Source organism: Agelaius tricolor, unplaced genomic scaffold, assembly GCF_023055355.1.
Source record: "Agelaius tricolor isolate 1412-34295 unplaced genomic scaffold, bAgeTri1.0.p SCAF_30, whole genome shotgun sequence".
Taxonomy (NCBI): domain Eukaryota; kingdom Metazoa; phylum Chordata; class Aves; order Passeriformes; family Icteridae; genus Agelaius; species Agelaius tricolor.
This window is the reverse complement of record NW_027269290.1, coordinates 1,975,793-1,997,658: the sequence shown is the minus strand read 5'-3', so window position 1 is coordinate 1,997,658 and position 21,866 is coordinate 1,975,793. Positions and strand designations below refer to the sequence as shown.

Here is a 21,866-nt window from a genome sequence, read left to right as displayed (position 1 = left end):
TAAAGATATATCATACCCTAGTGAGTGCAAGCAGGTGAGTGGATGATGAATGTCCACTGCTTCTGTGGTGCTGGTGGACCACAGAATTCTATTCTGTAACTGCAGGGTGATGGCTGCAGACTGGTAATGTAATCTGTGAAAGGTCCCTGGGTATGAGCTCTGTTATTGCAATGCTTCTCCCCAAGATGCTGCTTTCTTCAGCTGGGGACAGAATATTGAGCTGAATAAATGGGAATTGGTGGCAAAGCCTCTGTTCTCTTCCTTTGCTTTTATTCAGTGATGAACAAATTCAAGTGTAAATAGTTGAAGGGAGGAGGTTTTTTAATAAATGAGAAATTACTCTTTGGAATAACTAAGAAAATAAACCGGATTCTGCCCATGAACAAAAATTCTTTGCATGCCTGCACACTTGTCTTGTGTGTCACATTTCAGTGTTTTCCTATTGGGATGACAAGATTTTAAATAATGGATGGAAGCAGCTGTGATTTTAAACTCATAAAGCTTATTCTGAAACAACTGAGGTATTTTGTTTTGCTGCAGTGTCTCCTTTCCTCCTGGGCCGGGCCCTGTGGGCCGCCAGCCGTTTCACCGTGGCCATGTCACCAGAGCTCATCCAGCAGTTCCTGCAGGCCACTGTCAGTGGACTGCATGAAACCCAGCCCCCCTCTGTCAGGATCTCTGCAGTCAGAGCCATCTGGGGGTAAGCAAACCCTGGGACAGGGATGTAAATCACACTGATAAACTGGTTTCTTAAAGTGGCATTTCTGTCTGGGCTGTGGGAGGTTTTGCTTTGAATGAAATAGATGTCAGCTTAAAAAGTGTATGCAAACAGGTTCAAAATAGAATAACTCTAATAAAGAATGTGGAATTAAGATTCAAGGTTGGCTACAGTAAAGTGTTGTGATGGATATGGTCACAGGGAGGAGCAGCACTAGGTAGTGTTGGAAAGCACAGGGATGAAACCCAGATTATTCTGTTTGGCCATAAAGGTGACTGACATCATCCAGGCCTATGGAGCCAATCACAGCAATAAGGAGTGTTTGGGGTTTGATTTTCTTACCCATTTTTGTCAGAAGGAAGGTCTGCTCTACTTGATGAACATTAGTGTAAAATCAAAAAAATAGTCACAAAAAAATCTGCTAAAACCTAACTGTTCACCACTTCAAAACAGAGCACCTTGTCTTATTTGCACTGAAATGTGAATGAATAAATAAAGTCAGAGATTTATGACTTAGTTATTCCTGAAATTGCTTTATCACACCCCAGCTCACTTGTAGAACATGGTAACAAAACACTTTGTAAGCAGTGTCTGTCCTGGCCTTTTTTCCTTTTCTCCATCAATGGGCAGTTCTTAGGAGAGATCTGTCACTGAGGGGCAGTAGAAGCTTCTAACATCACTCAGCTCAGCTCTGCTTTGTGTGCAATGTGGAGGGAAGATTTCTGGTGAGAGCTTTCCTCCTTCCTGCTGAGCTGCTGGGAGGTCAAGCAGTAGTCACTGAAGGAGAGAAGTCCTAGAGGAGTGAACTTAAGGAATAAGAATGGACAGGATGGAAGAACCCCTTATGTATTATCCAGAATGGAATATATTTAAGTTACTTGAATAAATTAGGAATGTATTTTTGTATCACAAATTTCTTGTCTAGCTACTGTGACCAGCTGAAGATCTCTGAGAGCACCCACGTGTTGCAGCCTTTCCTTCCCAGCATTCTGGATGGTCTGATCCACTTGGCAACTCAGTTCAGCTCCGAGGTGCTGAACCTGGTGATGGAGACACTGTGCATCGTGTGCACGGTGGATGCAGCTTTCACAGCCAGCATGGAGAACAAGATCTGCCCCTTCACCATTGCAATATTCCTCAAGTACAGTAACGGTATGCATTCCACCTACATCCCAAAGCACACTTGGTTTTGCTGTTCAATCCTGCAGCTGAAAACTTAATCAGTGGTCATTGAATGAACACTGATTCCTGTGGTAGAGGGGAAACTTGCTGCCTTGCCCAGCCAAAATCGTGGTGGCAAAGATTGAGATGTGTGTGTGTGTTTTAGTAAATGATGCTTTCTCTCTCCAGATCCTGTTGTTGCTTCTCTTGCCCAGGATATTTTTAAGGAGCTAGCTCAAATAGAAGCCTGCCAGGGTCCAATGCAGATGAGGCTGATCCCAACCCTTGTCAGCATCATGCAGGCCCCAGCTGACAAGATCCCAGCAGGGCTGTGTGCAGTAAGTGCTTCTTACATGCTGGGGCATGGCCTGGGCTGGAGATGTTCCTGTTCTGTAACACCTGGGGTGGCTGCTCTGCAAAGGGCAGAAAGGCTGCTGTGGGCATGCTTTGGAGCAGTGGCCTCAGTCACTGGGGAAGGTTTCTCTGTGGAGGAAGCAAACTGCAGGTGCAGGAAGATGCTTCCAAAAGTTTGCTTTAAACTGCTCCTCTGGCCTTCTTCCAGTCTCCACACTCTCAATCATCCCCAGTCATTTTGCTGTGACATTGCCATCTTTCAGCAGGAACAGCCTCTTCTCCCAGCAGACTACACAACTTTTCCTTGCATTTCTTCCTAAGGCTTTTTCTGATTTATGCATCACATATGTATGAATTTGAGATAAATTATACAGGTGCCTTAATAAAAGATGGAGCATTGACTGTGTAGAATGGTTGTATGGAATTAAATCCATAAACATCCGTATCAATATGCATATAATCTCTTAATTGGTGTGACTGTAATAATTGCTTATGGGTAATTAAGATAAATTTAAATCAATATAATCAAAATGGAACAAGTCAGCTAGAGCAGTTCTCTGGCTGTTCTGATTAGCATGCATCTGTTTGCCCTGTTTGAGTGGTGACACTGCTCTTGATGTGGGCACTGTCTTGGGAACTTCTGCAGCTCACAGCAGTGATGCTTGGGTGTGTGACTCCAGGGTCCTTGCATTTAAAAATTATTCTAGACTGTGAGTTCAGGGTGTGATTGCAGCAGTGGCCACATCCCTGCAGTTCACACCTTTGATGTTTGCAGCAGGAGTGGGTAGTGCTGACTTCAAGTTCTGTGGCTGCTGCTGTGACAGTTTGTGCTTTCCTTTCAGACCTCTATTGATATACTGACCACAGTTGTGAGGAATACAAAGCCCCCTCTGTCCCAGCTTCTCATCTGCCAGGCATTCCCTGCAGTGGCACAGTGCAGCCTGAACACAGATGACAATGCTACTATGCAGGTACTGCTGTGGGGAGGGGGAGGCTGGTGACACTTGGGGAAGGGGAGGATTGCAGGGCTGTATCAGCAGCCCCTCAGAGCCTCTGCCACCTCCAGTTTACCATGAAAGTCCTGTTGTTCAGGCCTGCAGTGACTTCTGATTATTCCTGAATGTGGAGAACTACAGTGAGAAAGGCAGCAGCCTGGATGTTTTTTTCTATTTTAGTGCACTGAACCACGTTAAAAAAACCTACCAACCAAAGCCCAACAACACAAAAAAAAAAAAAGCCAAAACCAAACAACCAAGCAAATTGTAATGCTTTTCTGCCCCCATAACATTTATCACACCTGGTAATGGCAGGGGCTATCTTCAGGAGCAATCACAGGCACAGGACAGCAAAAACCCTCCTAGCCCTCCTACTCTAGCAGCTTTCTGTACTCATTTATGAGGGAAGGGGAAGGCAAACTTCTTTTTGATTGAGCCAGGTATGGGATGGAGGGAAAGCAGGGAATCATCTCCAGCATCAGCACTGCCTGAGCTGTGCTTGCAGGCTTGGCTATGGCCTGATGTCTTTGGAGTATCTGGCAAGAAGGAAAAAGCATCAGAGGCTAGAAGTGCAGGAAGCCTTTTCATTCCAGCTCCTAACTGGCATATAAATAACAAGGGTGGTTTCATTCCTTATGTAAGGAGTTCCATAGTGGCAGCTACTCTTTGCCATGTGAATACAGACCATGGCAATGTGGTCTTTGCCTAAACAACAAACCAGTAAGAATAGGTGAGAGACCAGCAGGAAGAAATTGTAGACCTGCACATTGGTTGCTTTGCTGGATCTTTGTGCTTAGAAGAATTCAAAAGGACTGCAGCTTTGCTGCTGAGTTGTGTTTTGTTCATGTCACACTTCTCTGTCTTCACCTCTCACTTGTTAAAAACTCTTTGAATTTCTTCAGATACCAAGATGGTCACAAAACTGCAGCTACTTGAGGCTGTTGTTGTATTTATTGTTGTATTTATTAGTTATCCTGATTGCTGCTGATTGGGCAGTGAGGAGTAGTGTATGTGTTAATAAGCTGGAGTCTGTAGAACTCACCTGTAAATCTTTCACAGGTGCCACCAGTTTTCCCCTTGTTTTCATCATGGTTCAGGGAGGTTCTGGGATGGTGAAGGGCATGTCTCCCCTTCTTGCCCATATTGAATGCAGGGTGACCCCAATGTCTGGGAATGACTCCATGATTCAAAAGGCTGAACAATTGCTTTATTAAAATGATACTGTATTATATTAATACTATATTATAATTATACTAAAGAGATACTAAAAAGATACTACACAAAAGACACTAAAGAATACTAAAGAAAAACCCGTGACTGTCTGAGACAGCCAGGACACAGCTTTGACCCAATTGGCCAAGGAAACAAAACAATCCTCAGCAGAATCCAATTGACAAATCCCTTCAGGTAAACAATCTTCCTAACACATTCCACAGGTACAAAAACAACAGGAGCAGCAAGTAGAAATAAGAATTGCTTTCTCTTCTTCTCTCTTTACTTCTGCAGGAAAAATCCTGGGGGAGAGAGAGTTATGTTCCAAGAGTGTGTGAATGCCACATGCCCACTCCCTTATGTAGGAGCATCAGGGGTAGGATGGTCAGGATGGATGGAGATGAGAGATCTCTGAGGCCAGGGCTTGGAACCTGTGGGTTATTGCAAAGGGCCTGGGTGCAGGGCCCTGCTGGGAGCTGCCAGCCACAGCTGGAGCAGGACTGAGAGAAGAGAGGGGGAGAGAGGATGAGAGGGTAAGAGAGTAAGGGAGTAAAAAGGTAAGAGAGTAAAAGGGTAAGAGAGTGAGGTTCCCATTACAATACCATAAATCTTCTTCTGTGTTGAATATTCTGATTCTCACTAACCAGTCTAGTACAAGATACAAATCCTATAACACATGCATACAGCCTATCAGAATCATTAAATTACTATACTGTGTTACATTTTAAACCCTACAAACTCCTCTTTGGGCCCTTTCTGCCAAGCTGTAGGGTCTGCTCTGGCCCTTGGGCCTGTCTGCAAGCAGAGGGTGTTGTTCCATCAAAAGGGGATCACCTTCAGCTGGCCACACCATTGTTTTCCAGTTGTTCAGTAACTGAGGGATCTCAAAGCTTGCTTTCATTTCAGTCTCACTTACAGTTTCTATATTCTCAAAATCTTTTGCCAGGCAATCATATTTATAAGGCTTTCCTGTTTCACCTTCCCCGACACCCTGCCCATTCTTGTCCCTAGAACGGCGGCGAGTGCCTGCGCGCGTACGTGTCGGTGGCGCTGGAGCAGATCGCGCAGTGGCACGACGAGCAGGGCCACAACGGGCTCTGGTACGTCATGCAGGTGGTGAGCCAGCTCCTGGACCCGCGGACCTCGGAGTTCACCGCTGCCTTTGTGGGCAGACTGGTCTCCACTTTAATTTCAAAAGCCGGCAGTGAGCTGGGAGAGAATCTGGACCAGATCCTGAGAGCCATCCTGAGTAAAATGCAGCAAGCAGAGACGCTTAGTGTGATGCAGGTGAGCAGGTTTGGCACCCAGGAGAGTGGGGAGAAGCACCAGGAGAAGAAACTCATCATTTTCTTTCATTTCATGCCTGTTTATTTACGGCTCATGCAGTTGGTGGGTCTGTGTATCCTGTTGAAATAGTCAGGAAAATGCCTACTCTGATCAGAGAATAATGGAACTTCCTGAGTTAGAAGGGACCCAAAAGAATCATTAAGTCCAGCTCCTGGCCCTGCATAGGACACCTCAACAATCTCACTCTGTCCTAACACTCCTTGAGCTCTGGCAGCCTTGGGGGTGTGATCATTCCCTGGGGGCCTGTTCAGTGCCTGACCACTCTCTGGGACAAGAAACTTTTCCTGATACCCAACCTGACCCTCCTGTGACACAGCTCCACGCTCTTCCTCAGGTCCAAAATTTTTTTGTCAGGTTACGTGGTAAGCAAGGTTCTCCTGGATAAGCTGTAATGTACCTTCAGTAGTCCCTCATGCCCTTGTACTTGCAAGCCCTCTTTGGAGGGGTAGGAGTTGCCTCAGTAGGGACGTTATGGCAAAGGCAGCATGTGTTTTTGAGTGGATTTGTTCTGTATTCCATGGATAGATGCCTGGGACTTGAGACAAGATGAGCTTTTGGTGGATGGGAGACATAGTTGGCCTGAGTGAGCCCACTAAAGAGCATCACCATCTCTTCTAGCCTTGACCTACTTGTAGTGACACAGTTTTCTGGAGTGATTTTTTTCCCAGTGGTCTTCATTCTCTCTCCTGTCTTTTTTTGTCTGTGCCCTCAATGTAAAACAGCTCATGCTGACTGCCCTGGTTCCTTGGTAGCAGCTGGGGGAAGACATTTTGCTGGCACTGCTGAGCAAGATCCCATCTCTGCCCCCAGTGCAGCACTCAGCTGAGCTTCACTCTGCTCTAACAATTTTATCTTATTTATCTGATTTTTGAATATACATTTTTCAAGCCAGCCTGCAGTACCACAATTGCCATTTCAATGTCAGCAGATCTCACCTGCTTTAGGATTTTTTACCCCTGGATATACTGATGATAATTGTTTGGAATCACTCTCACTTCGTTTGGTTTTGGATTTAAAGGATACAGAAGTTTAAATCTGAAGCAGCCCCCTGCAGCCCTTGTAGCCAAGCATTTTGCAGTGCTGGATCTCTTCCCTGTGTTAGCTTGGAAGATGGTCCTCTGGAGATGGCAGCTTTCTCCTGAGGAGGGCTACAGAGATGCCTCAGGCTGGGAGGCTGACATTTAGACATACACAGCAAGTGAGTTCTGCCCTGGTCTTTAGGAGTCAAAAACTGCATGTTGTAATGAAACCTTTTCAAAAGTTGTAGTTCTTTCCCTGAAATCATGTTCAAAATGCATTTAGAATTGGGAAGGTGCTGCTGAGTGATGATGTGCTGGTGTTTATTTCCTGCATTTGGAGCACAGTGTTTTGCAGCTGGTTGTACTTTCTCTTTCTCCTGGGTTTGGTAAGCACAGCCTTCACTCCTGCAGGGAGCTTCAGCTTCACTCCAGCTCCTTCAATATTTGATAAAACATTTCCAGCTATTAAATTATGTACAACTAACATTGCCTTTCTCCTCCTGCAGTCCCTGATCATGGTGTTTGCTCACTTGGTTCACTCACAACTGGAGCCCCTCCTGGAATTCCTGTGCAGCCTGCCTGGCCCCACTGGCAAGCCTGCCTTGGAGTTTGTGATGGCCGAGTGGATGAGCAGGCAGCACCTCTTCTATGGGCAGTATGAAGGCAAAGTCAGGTGGGAGGCACAGATCTTCCTGTTAGCTGCCCTTATCCTCTGCCTCTGAGTGCTGGGTGCAGGGAAGGGGAGCTGGCTCACGTGGGAGCAGTGGGTGCCAGCATTGGGCAGAACTCCCTGCACTGTCAGCTGTGCTCAGGAGAGCTGTGCTAACTGGAGCAAGCTCTGATCTTCCCAGCAGTGCTCCTGGTGCTCCTGTGATGGAACAGACATGAGGGGGAAGGGGATGGCTCCTGCAAATACGGGGCTGCTTTTGGGATTGAATTTCTGTGAGTGAGATGAGAACTTCCACACATGGAATTGCCTTTGTAGAGTACTGTAGATTTCTGGAGTGTTGTTGAGGGTTTCCTAAGAGAGTTTGGTGATTTCTTGTGGATTTATTGATCTTTTAAAAGTTGATCAAGAAATCAATTGCAACAGTGTTCTCTCCCTTTTGCTGTGGGGGCATGTTTGTGTTCTGTTGGAGACTGAGTGCTGTATTCCAGAGCATGGGATGCTCTGTATTCATTTAAATTTTGTCACAGCTGCTGTATTAGATTTTTCTGGAATCATGAAGCCTCACAGACCACTCTTAGGGTGTGTTAACTCACTTATTAGTGTGTGTTGTTATGTCATTGTTATGGGCTGTCAAATAGCCTGTGAAATAAATAATGAGAAAAAGCAGGTTCAAAATGGAAATTAGTGAATAATCCTGAAGGACAAGGAGCAGATTTGGGGATCCAGTGCTCTTTTTGGTTACATTTTGGTGGTTTCATACCTAAGCCTGGTGGTTTATCCCCACTTTGACAGTGCAGGCCTGTCAGCAGGATCTCTTGAGGCTTATGGCACAGGGAAAAGCCAAGGCTGACCAGGAGAACAAGGTTAAAGGTGATTGCTTAGAGCTGTGTTGTCCAAAATGAGAAATGTTTGTGTACAGGTGATGTAACAGGGCTCCACACTGTATTAAACACTTGGACTTGGTTGGTTGTGGTGACATTTACCACATTAGTAAATGCTTGGAGTTTCTGTGTCCTGAGGAAAAGCAGGGCCTGCTCTGAGGAGCAGGGTTAATAGAAGGGCCCTGAAGGCAGCTGATACCTCCTGTGTGCACAGTCCCAGCCACTGGGGGCAGCTTGAAGAAGTGGCTGTGGGGTTTTGATGAAATGATGGGAAAACTTTGGGCAGCTTGAGGCAGCAGGTAAGACCTGGGTCCAAACCAGCAGAAGTGAGAGCCATAGTGTGGGAGAGAGAGAGGGTGAGAAGTGAAAGCACAAAAAGAGTTCCACAGAACTCCAAAACTTCCGTTTGAGATTTGTGGAGCCAGGAGGGAGAGAGATTTGGGGGTGCCAAGCATAGATTGTCAACCTTGACCTGTAGTCAGCATCATCCTCAGTGTGCTTGAAAACAGTGTGGAGCTGGAGAAGGTTTGAAGTGTGGAGTGGAAATGTGAGATCAGAGATGGAAAGAACATGTAAAGGGGAGGAGCAAGCTGGAAGGTCTGAGTGTGGCAGAGCCATGAAGGACCAGAAGTGAAAATGAGCACTGAGACTGGAGAAAGGGGGCAGATCATTGCTACAGATCAGCCAAATTACTGCTTTGCTGCCACTGCTTTTCTCTGAATTCCACCCTCATGTGCACATGGTGCTGCAGGGGCTCGTTTAACCTGGTGGCCCTTCTGACCTGGAAGAACCTTTAATGTGTGTGTGGATGGATGTCTGGACTGCTGCTGGTCCTAAATCCAAAGCTTGACCAGTGCCCAGCTTGCTGTGCAGGTCAGGAGCCAAGTCCAGTTTCAGATGCTGACATAAAACAGAAGAGATGGGGAAATTCTGTCATGCTTGTTCTTGGCAAAGATGCAGAAGAGAGGGCACTGGGGTGTCTGCTCTGGGCTGTGTTCCCTGTTAGAGAGGGGCTGTGAAAACCAGACAGTTCAGGGAAATTCTGATCTCTAATTTTCCTATTCTCTGCTCCCAGCTCTGTAGCACTGTGCAAACTCCTGCAGTATGGCATCAACACAGATGACAAGAGACTCCAGGACATCAGGGTGAAGGGAGAAGAAATATTCAATATGGATGAGGGAATTCGGACACGATCCAAGTCGGCCAAAAGTGAGTAATCATTCTGCTGTGTTTAACAGGGCTTTTTTCTGTAAGTAGATGCTGTGAAAGGCCTTAAATAGGTCTGGCAGATCACACAGAGCTGTGGGAGATAGCTCCTGCAGAAGGCATGTGTTGGTTTTTAGAGCTAATTCATACATTAGGTACTTAATATACCTGTATCTATTTACCTTAATTCTGCCAGAGACTGCTTTGGAGGACTCCTGATGTCTGATTTAATATAACTGGATGAGGTAATTATGGGATGGGGACTTCTTCACTGTTGTTTTGCATCATGAGACAGAATTGATATTTCTGGATGCCTGGTAGCTTCTCTGAAAATGTCTTTAGTGCATGCAGAGGTTTAAAACAAAGGGGTGTCTTTTTCAATGAGACTCGTTCACAAAAAGCAGTGATTCAACAAGTTAGAGATTTCTTTTAAGGAAATTTGACCAGTCTCCTGCATAAGACTTGTCTTATTTTTAATAGGTTGAACCCAAGGTCTTTGACTGGAGGTTGCTGTTGAGATTAATCTTTTAAATTAGTGCAGAGCCCTGGGCAGTTTTTCCTGAGGACTGAGCTCCAGGGGGAGGACACTCAGGGGCTGCTCAGCCATCAGTCAGACCTTGGTTGTGCCACTTGCTGTGCTAGAGCACCTGTGTGCCCAGTGGTGGCATGGGATGTGGAGGCTGTAAAATCCAAACTGGGAGCCTCTCCAGACAGTCAGTGCTCCTTGAGCTGCCATGGACCTGGGATCTGCAGTGATGCAGTGAAGGACTAAGGTGACAGCTAAGGAGATGAATAGGGACAAGCACTAGGGATTTTATGAGGTGAGTGGTAGTCACAAATCACTTGCTACCTGGTTAATCTTGGCTTAAAAAAACCAAACCAATGAAGGTCAGAGAGAAAAATGGCAATTGCCAGCATTTGAGTTAAACAAAGATTAGTACTAGCATTAGTGAGAGCTAAAACTAATGCTCCCAGATTTTATTTGATAGGATCTTTAGTTTTGTAGTTAAGGGCAAATATACTGTCTGGCTGTCCCTGTGGAATAGTTGAGCCCTGCAGGAACACTAGTAAGGAAAAGTTGGAGCTTGCAGGGCCTCAGAAGGGGCAGAGCCATGCCTGGGAGCATGCACTGCTCATTGACATGAAAGCATTGGTGGATGTGCAAATGGACTTCAGCAAGGAAAGGCTGGCTCCAGCTGACTCTCTTAAGCAGCCTGCAGGAGCAGAGTCACACATTCATTGAGCTGTGAAGATTTTCCCCCTGCCCCTCCTCCTCACTCAGGACATGCAAGGTTGATACTGCATTGAGATCTTTGGGAATGTAGCTCTGAGGGTATATGGAAAGAAGCTTTGCGGTTTTTTTTGTCATTTGGTTTTCTCTCCCAACCTCCCTAATAAAGAACCCCACCTCAACAAAAAGGGCCTGTTTTATAACTTTTAACTAAAAGCAACATAAATATGTGGGTTTTTTTCTCTTACAGATCCTGAGCGCTGGACAAACATTCCTTTGTTAGTAAAAATCTTAAAATTAATAATAAATGAACTCTCTAATGCCATGGAAGCAAATGCATCTAGACAGACAACTGCAGACTGGAGCCAAGGTAAAATACTGGGTTTACTTTTACTCTTTGCATGGCTTAAAGCTACTTGATCTTCTCTTGAGAAGAATTTCTGGTATAGGAACTTTGTGACAGTAAATCATGTATCCTGCAAAGGCTTGAATAATGGTCCAGAGGGGTAAGTTCATAGAATCACAGAATCCCAGGCTGGTTTGGGTTGGAAAGGACCTTAAAGCTCATCCTGTTCCACCCCATGCCATGGGCAGGGACACCTTCCACTGTCCCAGGCTGCTCCAAGCCCTGCCCAGCCTGGCCTTGGACACTCCCAGGGATCCAGGGGCAGCCACAGCTGCTCTGGGCACCCTGTGCCAGGGCCTGCCCACCCTCACAGGGAACAATTCCTCCCCAATATCCCATCTAACCCTGCCCTCTGGCAGTGGGAAGCCATTCCTCTTTGTCAAAGTCCCTCTCCAGATCTCTTGTTTTGTTGTGCAGTTCATCATTAGGACAACATCTCTTCCTTCCCTGTGCTGTATTTAAGTGCTACCAATCTCTTCCAGGTAAAAATAAATAAAATGGGAGAATAAGATCAGTCAGTGTTGTGTATCCTTAGACCTAAAAATTCTTTTGGGATCTGACCATGTGCAAATAAAATTACCCTTTCATGGTGTATCTGGTTTGCCTTGCTTCCTACTTCAAGTATCTGTTCTTGGTGTTGCCTTTTGCTTGGCTCCAGCTCTGGAACCATTCCAGAAGGATAAGGAGCATTGTAGGTGTTTCTCTTCATCCACCCACACAGGCAGAGTTGTGTTTGCCTACAAACTCCAGTCCCCTATATAGAGTGATCACAAACCTCTTGGACCTCTTGGATTTGGATCATTTCTAGAACTTTCTTTTTCTAAACAGATGATTCAAATGATATGTGGGAGGATCAGGAAGAAGATGAGGATGAAGATGAAGGCTTAGCAGGACAGTTCTTGTCAGATATTCTTTCCACAAACAAGTATGGTGAGTAACAGCTTGAAGGTCCTTCTTCAAAGCAGTAATCAAGTAGGTGACATCCTAGTCAAAGTTTCCTTCCCTTGCCAGCAGCAGAACAAAGGCTGCAGGCATGGGGAAGGAATTCTGCTCTGGGATTGTGAATAAGGACTTTCTGGAGAAGCCATGGCTTTGAGCAACATGGGGATTAAATTGCTGCCTTATAAATAACATCACCTGGGAGTTCACATACTGCACAGGCTTCACACCTCCAAGGTTCCTGCAGGTATTTCTTCTAAAGAGAAAATTGCTGCTCAAGGTGTAGGTGTGACCTCAGCATGGTGGTGTCCTAGGGATGGGTGAGCTCGTTTGTGGAGAGACCTTGAGGAGCAAGTGCTGCATGAAGAGATGAGTGGGGGCATCATCCCTCAGGTTCATGTAGCCTCAGAAGGGAGACCTTTACAGGCAAACAGTGAGGGATGCTGCTCACATTAGCTCAGAACTGGCAAAGTGTCACCCTCACATGGGATTAAGGCAGAAGATCCTGGTGCCTGGAATTGCCAAACCTGCCTGGGAGTGTCTCTTGTGTGCTTGGCTCACCTGTGTGTCACTCGAGCCTCCACTGGCCCTGCTTCTGGGCTTCAGTGGTTTCTATCACATCACCCAAAGGAGAATATTCTGGATACAATTTTCTCTTTCTCAGCAGTGCTGAAACTATTTACTTTTGGATCCTTGGGTTTCAGTAGCTTAATAGAAAATTTCCTGAGATACTCTGCTCTTTTTGATGTTAAAACCTGCTGATTTGCCTCTGACAGATGAAGATTACTATGAAGATGATGAAGAGGATGATCCAGATGCATTAAAGGACCCTCTTTACCAAATAGATCTCCAGGTGATGCTTTAGAATGAGGGGTTTTATCAGATTCCAATCATTCTCTCTAAACTTTAATTTTTTTGATGTTGTACTTTAACAAATAGGTAAGCACTGGAAACACCAGTTATTGTCATCCAGAAGGCACTCTGTTAATTGAAATTACTTTGGAAAGGGCCAGGTGTCCCAAGAACTTCTGGTGCTATTTTTCCTTATCATTAATATCTATAATGTGGAAATGTGAATGAACAAAACTCTTTGAACAGGGGGAGATGAGACTTTTCTACCTGTGAGCTGCACAGTCAGGAGTAGGTTGGAGAGTGAACATGACAAAATTTCATACTCCATTTGGAGATGTTCCCACCCAGTCAGCCCCTGTGTTACCATTTGCTCCTGCTTTTCCCACCACCTGCAGCTGTTGATGGGCCCTTCCCTCTGCTCCCACCCTTTTCCTCTGCTCCAACCCTTTTCTCTCTGATTCCACTCCTCCTCCTGCACGCTCCTTTCTGTTCCCTCCAATCCCAGGGTGTTACTTGGCTGGGCTATGTGTCCTGCCAGGTGGAAGCAGCAGGATTTCCCAGGAGGGTGGTGCTCACAGGGTGTTTCTGTCCCTGCCAGGCCTATCTGACCGACTTCCTGTGCCAGTTTGCACAGCAGCCCTGCTATGCCATGTTCTCTGACCACCTCAACGACAACGAGAAGCGAGTGCTGCAGGCCATCGGGATATAGAGCCACTCCAGAGACCACACCTGCCAGATCTGAACAATAGGTTATTTTTGGCTAATTCCACGTTTTATGATAGGACATAAAACATCTTCCAGTGTCTGCCTGCCTTGTTTCAGGTCGACAATGGCCTCCTTGTTTTGAGCCTCATCTTAACGCACATCTAAGGATGCTAAGGAGAGGAATCCTGAGAAAGCAGGAAGGACATTGCACATTGGTCTCACCACAGGAGCACTTTCATTTTCCACAGTAACTTTCCAGGAAGTTCTTAAAGATAAAAAATAATGTGTCCTTAATATTTTTAAAAGGAAACTGTCTCTACCTGTGAAGAGGCACTTTTAGTTTCCCACAGCACAGTTGGACAGAGAAAGGATCCGGGTCACTTACGGATTGCCTGAGAAGTGGGAAGGTTGTTCCTCTTGGCTGTTGTTCCTCCTCACCTAACACAGGGTAAATATCTTGATCCTACAACGTGACTTGACTTCTTTTATAGAACCACAGACTCTTTTCAGAGCTGCCAGGGTGGGATGGAGCCAGTTCACAGGAGTTTGGAGGGGAAGCTGAGACAATGAACCTGAGTGCGTTTCTTCTTTCCTGGTGTGGATGGGGCTCTGTTGCTCACATCTCCCATGGGAGCAGTTCTTCACTAACACTTGTGTGTGCACATGCTCAGAGGAAGCCATCACTTACATTTCTGTTCCTGTGGCATGTGGCTATGAAAGACTGGTTTTCTGGAACACAAGGAGCCACAGTTTTTAGGGGAAAAAAAAAGAACTGATTGTATTTAACAGATTTGCTCCATGACAGCCACTCTGAACTACTTTGCTTTTTTCACACTCCTGTGTGTATTTTTATAGAGTGGTAAAGTAACATTTGCAAATTGATTTCCCCATGAGAACAGTGTGATGTATCTCACAACACCTCTCTGCCTTTGGTTCCCTTTCGGGGAAAATGAAATAAAACTATTAAAATGTACATTGGTATCCTTCTTATAAAACAGATTTAAAAGGAACTTGTGCTTGTTTCCTGAAGTCACTTTTTATAAAGACCTATTTCTCTTTAGCACACGTTCTGTATGTGCTGCCAGAGGATGTTTGGGTGTTTCATGGGAGCCACCTGGACAGAAAGGGAGTCCTGTGCTGTGTGTATCTGCTGCTTAAAATGGGCTGAGCCATTACAGTTTCCTTTTAAGAAAGGCACTTGCTGTTCCTTTGTGGAATCATTTGCTTAGACACTGTATCAAAACCCCCATAATCTGGAGTCCTTCTGTCTCTCACTGGTCTCACCTTGTGCCAGGGGGGAAGCCCCCCCATCCCCTGCAGACTCCTCTGAGCCATTCTCAATTTTTTGAGTGCCTAACTAACTCTATAAGATGCAGAGTCTGAAGCCTGATTTTTATGTGTCTAATAAGGTACAAGCTCTTCCCACGCCATTGAGTCTCAGTGTCTTTCTTCCCTGGGGATTCTCTGGTCTATAAGAACATGTAACAAAAGGGGTGCCCCGACCCTCCTGTCACACAGTCCATGAAATAAATAGGGCAGGAGATCTTTTTCCTTTTAATGCCTTTATTAAAAATCAGCTCGGGTGGGAAGAACCGATGGGTCGCGCTCACGCTGCTGCTGCTTCCAGGAGTGGCACAGAGGAGGAGGAGGAAAAGTGCAGCTTTATCCACTGGTCTGCGGGCAGAGCTGGGGCTTCCGTCCTCATGAGAGCATCAGGAGATTCCCAGTTTTTCAGTCTGACATTCGGGGTCCTCTGTCTAGCTGACATCATTTTAGGTTAGGGTGAGAGGTAAAAAGGGTCTCAGCAGATACTGCATTCTAGACATCACTTTGATCTCTTAATTCCATGGTGGCTCGTTGTTTTTAGTGGTTTTTCCTGCTAGATTTGCTGAGGGGTTTCCTCATTTGCATGCCAACTCCAATGTCACCTCCTCCTCACAGTCCTGAGTGCCATCTTCTAGGAAGCAGCAGGGTGATACTCGACAAAGGGGGATTTCTAACTATCAAGAACAGGTAATTGAAGGAAAACTTAACAACAGGGGATTACAACATGAAATTATTAACAACAAATAGAACTCCAACTTGGCAGCAATTGGTTTAACTTGTGAGCTCTGCAACCTTTAAAAAAATGGACAACTTTTCTACTCATAACAGTCTAGTAGGAGTTTTGTTCTGAGGCCTTTGCCTCTCAGCTTCCACTGAAAGGGCCAACAAGTTAAACCAAACAGTGCAGTTTTGAAAACCCACCAAGAAGCTGATGGCCACAGTGGTGTGTGCACATGGCTGTTCCAGAAGGATCAGGAGTGTCCTTACAGGAATTGGTCCCAGCTCTGGGAAGAGGCAGGACCAGCTTTCTTTGCTGTGTGTGTCAGCAACAAAGGCACAAACCCAGCCATCCATACTTGGACAAAAGTGGATGCCAAATGTGTGGAAGCATCGAGGTGTGTTCAGGGTGTCAGGAGCAATCAGCACACTGAGCTGAAGGATGCTTAGCCTGGGCTCACAGAGGTGCTGCTGGGGTTCCTGTGTGCTCCAGTGGGAGCTGGAATCCTGTACCTCAGGGGGGCTTTAGCCAGGTCAGAGGGTGGATTGAAACAAGTCCATGAAAAATGAGGCTGACATTAGTACTGACACTGAACTGAAACATCTAAAGGTGTCTGTATCATTGTAAGTGCCAAAAGATGGATGGGTCAGTGCCATGTTCCTGCTGGAGCTCATCTGTGTTTTGGGCAAAAACAGCTTTGATTTGCAGTTATCAGTGCTTTTTCAAGGAGTGTGAGAAGGGAAGGATGGGGGGATAAGTGGCATTGTCTCTTTGTGTAAAGATTCACTTACCTGAGTTTCCCACAGCACAGATGGACAAAAAAAAGGCTCTGTGTCCCTTACAGATTGCTTCAGAAGTGGGAAGGTTGTTCCTCTTGGCTGAACTGGTGCTCTGCACTCTCCCTCTTTCATCCTCAGCTCAGATACAGCCTGAGCTGGCTGGGCAGGGTGCTGCTGCATGGCAGCTGGAGCCTGGGACCAGCCTGAGGGACAGGACTGGCACAGGGATGGTGTGGTTGTGCAGCAGCTATTGCCAGCAGCCTCACCATGTGCAGGGTGGTCTGGGCAAGAAATACTCTGACTCAAGCAATCCCTAGGAAGAGGCTGGAGAGGATCTGAGAGTGCACGAGGGAGATGGTTTGAGGGACCTCAGCAAAGTCCTGCTGGTGCTCATGACTACGTTGCTTTTCTGCTTAACCACTGTCATCTTTCCTAATAAAATTCTGAAGGTTCGCTCTGTGGTGTGTCTTTATACAAGGATTGTGTTTGCTGCAGGAATTGTGCCAAAAACCCTCTGACCAGTCACACAGCGATTGCTCAGGATGGAAACTGCTGGACTCTGTGAAGCAGCATCTGAGCTCTGGTTTTGAGGTGCAGCACCACTTGTTTTGTCTGCTGTTGCGAAGAAACTAAACTAACAGTCATAGAGGTGACTGGCACCATGTTAGGAAACAAAAACTAAGGAAAAGCCAAGGATGGGCTGTGGGGGACTGCACAGCCGAGGGAACATCCACTGCTGCCTTGGTGCCTGGCACACATATCCCGCTCAGGACTCTGTGGGGATGAACGGGCCGTGTTCGCTCCCTGAGGGGAGCAGCGCAGCTCCGACCCCATGGACCGCGTTTGACCAGCGATCCGCCCAGCTCGGACCCTGGAATGAGACTTTATGCATATTCATCAATACTGTTCTGTTTTTGAATGAACAAATAACCCTAGTAATGTAGCATCCTGCCTGGCTTCCCCGTCTTTACCCAGGCAGCGCCGGTACCGGCCCGGCCTCGAACGCGGCACTTCGGGCTCGCCAGTGGCGTTCGGACCCCCCTCCCGTCTAGCGGTGCATGCTGGGGGCTGTAGTCCAGGGGTTGGCGGCTGAAAGGCCGGAGACTCGGACGCGATGCACGCCGGGAGTTGTGGTCTGACGGCTGGACCGCAGGCGCGCCGGAAAGCGGGGGCGCGTGGCGGGGCACGCTGGGAGCTGTAGTCCAGGGGGCAGGCGTGGGCCATGGCGGCGGCCGCGGCCCCGGCGGGTGGCGCGGGGCGCTCGAAGGTGGCCCCGAGCGTGGACTTCGACCACAGCTGCTCGGACAGTGTCGAGTATCTCACCCTCAACTTCGGGCCCTTCGAGACCGTGCACCGCTGGCGCCGCCTCCCACCCTGCGACGAGTTCGTGGGGGCCCGGTGAGCTAGGGAGCGGACGGGATGGTTGGAGGGGGGCTCCCGGCGCCGCTGACCTGTCCATGCCGCCCGCAGGCGCAGCAAACACACTGTGGTGGCTTATCGGGATGCGATCTACGTGTTCGGTGGGGACAACGGGTAAGGGGAGCCGGGAACTCCGGGTTTGAGGGGAGATGGGTGTGAGGGGAGGTGGGCGTGAGGGGAGATGGGCGTGAGGGGAACGAAGTGTGAGGGTAGGTGGGTGTGAGGGTAGGTGGGTGTGGGGGCTACGGGATGTGAGGGGAGGTGGGTGTGAGGGGAGCAGGGCTGAGGGTCCGTGGCCGCCCCTGTCCCACCCCCGGCCTGGCTCAGCCGCTTCTCCCGTCCCTCCCCGCAGGAAGACGATGCTGAACGATCTGCTGCGCTTCGACGTGAAGGACTGCTCGTGGTGCAGGTGGGCAGCGCGGCCCCTCGCCATCCCTGGTCGCTGGCAGGGCCGGGACGTGCCGCAGCTTCCGTCAGCACCTCGGGCTGGGTGTAGAAGTTTGTGGCACTACTTGAGTACCCGAGAGGAAGTGTCACCTCCGCCCAGCACTGTCACAGCTGCTCCCTGCCGGCCTGCTGTGTGCTGGGCCATCTGGCTTATCGATCCTGCCCGAGGGGAGGCCGGGCGGCGTGGTGAGGGAGAGGACCAGGGTCAGCTCTGTTCCTGCAGCCTGTGGGAGGGCAGAGGGACAGGGTGTGCTGCACTCCGTGGGCCAGGGAAGGTGCCAGGGGTCCTCACACCTTTCTTGGCTCCTTTGTCCTGCAGTAGGCAGTCTGTCTTATCTCACCTGTGTCTCACTTTGCAGCTCTGCCAAATAGATTTCAGGAGCAGCATGTTTGTAACCATCTATACTATATTGCTGTTCCATAAAATCTTAGTGCAATCAACTATTCAAAACCAGGGAAACACTGGGGAACAAAAGAATAGCTTCTAACAGTTGTTTCTTTTCTGAGTCTGTGCAGTAGCTCTGGGTACCCAAGGTACAACCAGAGTGTTTGACTGCTGCTGTTGTAACCCGTGCAGGGCTTTCACGACGGGGACGCCGCCGGCACCACGGTACCACCACTCCGCCGTGGTCTATGGGAGCAGCATGTTCGTTTTTGGTAAGGCAGCAGCAAGTCGTACTGCAAGTGGTGGATGTGCTGCTGTACTGGTTTGGAAAAAGAGTGAGGGATCTTTAGGAGGTGTCAAAGATCTCATCCAGTAGCAAATCCAGTATTTTTCATGGCTATGATTTCAACTTTAATTTGGAAAGATGGTGCTGTTTTGTTTAAAGACAACTTGAAGCTCATTATCATAATGATTCTTTAGAAGAAGGAGTGAAAGAGAAGTCTCCTTCTGTAGTAGTCCATTAGCCAAACATTTTATGCAATCTGAAGTTTCTCCTAATGCAACGCCTGGGAGCGTGTGTGCTCCATTGCCTGGGAGTCTAATGGAATTCTTGTTGTCCAGGTGGTTATACTGGAGATATCTATTCCAATTCTAACCTGAAGAATAAAAATGACCTCTTTGAGTATAAGTTTGCAACCGGGCAGTGGACAGAGTGGAAGACTGAGGGAAGGTAAGAGCTGGTATCATTGCCTCATGCTTGGGGGGAGTCAGGGTAGCTTGGCATCATTTCACATGGCACAGTCAGACCTAGTTACAGTGCTGATGTTAGGGCTGCAGCATGACTGCTGCTCTGCTTTCTCATTAACTTTTTTGGTTCTATAGGAGTTTTTTTGGAAGGCCTCCATTCCAGAATGCACTATAATGGAAATATGTCCAAAATCCCCTCTTCGTGTTTCAGGTCCATGACAGAAGGAATGGGAGCAAAGGGAGGTTTTTTGGTTTTTTTTTTCTGAATTGTTTCAGTTTCAAGAACAGCTTGTAAATTGTGGATCCCTTAAGAAGAAAAGGGCTCCTGAGATTCAGTGTTCAAGGAAAATCAAAATCACTAACACTTTCCTAAAGTTGAGTCTGTGCACGTTTCAGAATGCCATTTCTGACAGTGATTGTGATCCAATTCTTAGTGTTTTTTACAAAGGCCTGAACAGGATAAGGGGGAATGGCCTCATACTGGCAGAGCAGGGTTAGATGGGATATTGGGAAGGAATTCTTGGCTGTGAGGGTGGTGAGGCCCTGGCACAGGGTGCCCAGAGCAGCTGTGGCTGCCCCATCCCTGGAAGTGTCCAAGGTCAGGCTGGATGGGGCTTGGAGCAACCTGGGCAAGTGGAACCTGGGCAACCTGGGCCATGGCAGGGGGGGGGACTGGATGGGCTTTAAGGCCTCTTTCTGCCCCAAATATTTCTGTGTTTACCACTCCCCAGTAAGGGTTGTGTGGTGTCTTTACCTGCAGTCTTATACATGGCTGAAGCTTCTGGAATGCTGGTTTCAGTGGGGAGAGGGAAGGGAGTATTTGTTATTGTGATTTGTGGAAAGGGATGAGGAATGTCCCGTCCATTCTTGTGTTACAGTTGCTCACCTCTGATAAGCACGTTATTTTCCAGAACAGAGACTGTATTAGTAATTTCACTTTCTGGTTAATTCTGGTAACTTGGGACATTTTGGAGAGCAATTCTTACTCCGTTTACAAATTCACATTTTGCTTGTTGTTCCCCAGAGTTAGTGTTCATGTTACACAGTGACCTCAGACAAGCCAACAGATGCCTTGTGGCATCACAGGTTTGTTCAACCTGGCTGATTTAGTTAAGACAACAAAGATTGTGGAAGAGGAATCATAGGTTTGATCTTTCATTGTGGGCGCTACATCTTGGGAAGAACCCTGAGTGATCCCAAATGAGCATCCTGAGCTCCCTCCTGGTCTCATTTCTGTGTTTCTCCTGCCTAATCTGTGGGGACACGTGTGGGATGTTCATAGCCAGAGCTGATTGCCACCTTGCTCTACCAGTGGTGCTTTATTTAACTACTTTATGCAAAGTACTCTGAGAGTATTTGAGTCTTGACAAGGAATTAGGTGGGATTTTTTTTCTTTTTTTTTCCTGTCTACATTAAGGTAGTGTCTCTCCATTGAAGACAGCAGAGTGCAAAACTAATACATGCCTTCAGAGGCTCACTCAGTGTTTGAAGGGCACATGGCAGAAACAGCTTTGTGTAGGGGACTTTATTCTTCTTTTTACATGTGCATTTTAGCTCTTAGATCCTTCTGCAGCCCCTCTGCAGCTGCAGAGGGAAGATTGTTGTCTGCATTTTCTTCCTTGCAGGTTGCCAGTGGCCAGGTCAGCTCATGGTGCCACAGTGTACAGTGACAAGCTGTGGATCTTTGCTGGATACGATGGCAACGCACGGTATGGGGCACTGTCACCCTCTCCTTGACTGCTTTTGGGAAATCCCAGCCCCTCAGTTTCCACCTTTGTAGAGACATTTCCATGTTCCAAGAGGTTTAAATACTGGAGCTTTGCAAACCCACTCTGTTGTTGAGCATTGCACTTTTGCAGTTCACTGGTTCATGTTCACATGAATGTGTGCTTAAAGCCTAAAGATCTGGTTATTCAGAGTGGTTGTGGATGTGTAATTTGACAGCATGCTTGGTTGTAAGGCTGCAAAATGATCTTTGGAATTAGGCAAATGCACATTTCTTGAAAGATCCCCAGCACAGGCCAGCTGACGTTGCTGAATGCTTAGAGAGCAAAGCCTGGATTTGCTGTGAAATCATCTGACAGAACTAAGAGCAATGTGTCAGTTTTTTCTCAGAAATCTCTGGAAATATGTAATATTTAGGTTGAAGGGAGGTGGGATTTTGTATGGGGAAAGACTGTAAAGGAGTGGTGCTGAGATGTGAGAGGGAGCCTGGTGCTCTGTCTCATAGTGGCTCCTTGCATTTGCTGCTGGTCTGTCAGGGAACAGTCAATTCTGGATGTGCCCTTTTTTTCTGTCATGATGAACTTGAGGAGTCATTTATATTGATATACAGTATTTGCATCATGA

At 47.2% G+C, this 21,866-nt stretch overlaps 2 protein-coding genes across 2 annotated transcripts in view; both read left to right on the top strand.

Moving 5' to 3' along the window:
- Positions 1-15,126, top strand: part of IPO9 (importin 9) — a 41,160-nt gene extending 26,034 nt beyond the window's left edge. The window contains exons 14-24 of the mRNA XM_071449959.1: positions 541-700; positions 1,644-1,870; positions 2,069-2,217; positions 3,076-3,204; positions 5,452-5,727; positions 7,313-7,479; positions 9,433-9,566; positions 11,045-11,164; positions 12,029-12,130; positions 12,916-12,992; positions 13,590-15,126. Of these exons, the coding sequence (XP_071306060.1) occupies positions 541-700; positions 1,644-1,870; positions 2,069-2,217; positions 3,076-3,204; positions 5,452-5,727; positions 7,313-7,479; positions 9,433-9,566; positions 11,045-11,164; positions 12,029-12,130; positions 12,916-12,992; positions 13,590-13,700 (1,652 nt within the window). The 3' untranslated portion in view covers positions 13,701-15,126. The remainder of the gene's footprint in view (positions 1-540; positions 701-1,643; positions 1,871-2,068; positions 2,218-3,075; positions 3,205-5,451; positions 5,728-7,312; positions 7,480-9,432; positions 9,567-11,044; positions 11,165-12,028; positions 12,131-12,915; positions 12,993-13,589) is intronic.
- Positions 15,127-17,702: 2,576 nt separating this feature from the next.
- Positions 17,703-21,866, top strand: part of LZTR1 (leucine zipper like post translational regulator 1) — a 36,318-nt gene continuing 32,154 nt past the window's right edge. The window contains exons 1-6 of the mRNA XM_071449894.1: positions 17,703-17,917; positions 17,990-18,052; positions 18,291-18,347; positions 18,963-19,042; positions 19,392-19,500; positions 21,143-21,226. Of these exons, the coding sequence (XP_071305995.1) occupies positions 17,742-17,917; positions 17,990-18,052; positions 18,291-18,347; positions 18,963-19,042; positions 19,392-19,500; positions 21,143-21,226 (569 nt within the window). The 5' untranslated portion in view covers positions 17,703-17,741. The remainder of the gene's footprint in view (positions 17,918-17,989; positions 18,053-18,290; positions 18,348-18,962; positions 19,043-19,391; positions 19,501-21,142; positions 21,227-21,866) is intronic.